Raw genomic sequence first — 956 nt, 5'->3', positions numbered from 1 at the left:
ACAAATGAAAGTGAAATGACAGTCATCGAAAGAAAAAACAAACGATTCCGAAATGTTAATAGATGTTTTTAAGAAAAAAAAACCTTTTAGCAAACTGGTGCGAAATCACGAACGATAAATTAATTCTATTTGGACTTCCACTTCCATTTTAAGATAAAACCTTCTTTACCCATTGCCACATACGTTGTCGATCTTTTTACATTTTGTTTTCTATCAATTTTTCAAGCTTGTCAAATGCGTCATCCATCATTCGACTATCAATATAAATAAAGTTCACACCGCAAAAACATCGATATGAGACATAGTATAGTCGAAAAAATCCTCCGATAAACAGGTTGGATTATCTTATCTTTTTTATCAAAGATACAGAGTTGTTTGTACATGACATTTAAGTAAATTTGAAATGTTATCGGTTAAATAAACTTCTTTGGCATTAAGACGAAACAAATTCTGGAAGAAATGTCACATTGTTAGAAGACCAAAAAAGAGAATGTTTTGATGATCAATAATGAACCTGTTGGAACACTCTATTCTAATCTGTCAATTTAATAATAAAATACGATCATGAAGCAGACAAAAAAATCAATAACAATAACCTTCTGACTGTGTTTGATGACATTTTGTCACCACCATCATAAATAGTGATAAAAAACTGCTTTTTCAAAACTTCACGAATATATTGATCATAACTATGGGTGAGATTGAGAGTGGAGTATGTTTTTTCTTCGATTTATATTTTTGAAAAGGCGAGTATGTTTTCTGATGATTCTGTTGGCGTTAAAGTAGAGTATGTTGTAGTACCGTCTAGCCTCCGCGGTCTTCATGGTTTTCGTGCAACTGATAAAAGATAACAACATAGTGCACATGCATCACAAACCGACGAGCACACAAAGGGTAATAACCTGTGACTCAAATTGTGCTATTCAACATAAAGAAGCGGCATTTCACTCAATGTG

The 956-nt window shown here is 32.6% G+C and overlaps 1 protein-coding gene across 1 annotated transcript in view; it reads left to right on the top strand.

The window, feature by feature from the left end:
• The window catches only part of LOC129569669 (uncharacterized), a 3665-nt gene extending 3508 nt beyond the window's left edge, over window positions 1–157 (top strand). The window contains exon 7 of the mRNA XM_055448768.1: window positions 154–157. Within this exon, the coding sequence (XP_055304743.1) occupies window positions 154–157 (4 nt within the window). The remainder of the gene's footprint in view (window positions 1–153) is intronic.
• Window positions 158–956: the final 799 nt, after the last annotated feature.

This window comes from Sitodiplosis mosellana, unplaced genomic scaffold, assembly GCF_009176505.1.
Source record: "Sitodiplosis mosellana isolate CC-2019 unplaced genomic scaffold, AAFC_SMos_1.0 Smas_scaffold_38, whole genome shotgun sequence".
Lineage (NCBI taxonomy): Eukaryota > Metazoa > Arthropoda > Insecta > Diptera > Cecidomyiidae > Sitodiplosis > Sitodiplosis mosellana.
The sequence above is the reverse complement of the archived record's forward strand: the minus strand, read 5'-3'. Positions and strand labels throughout refer to the sequence as shown.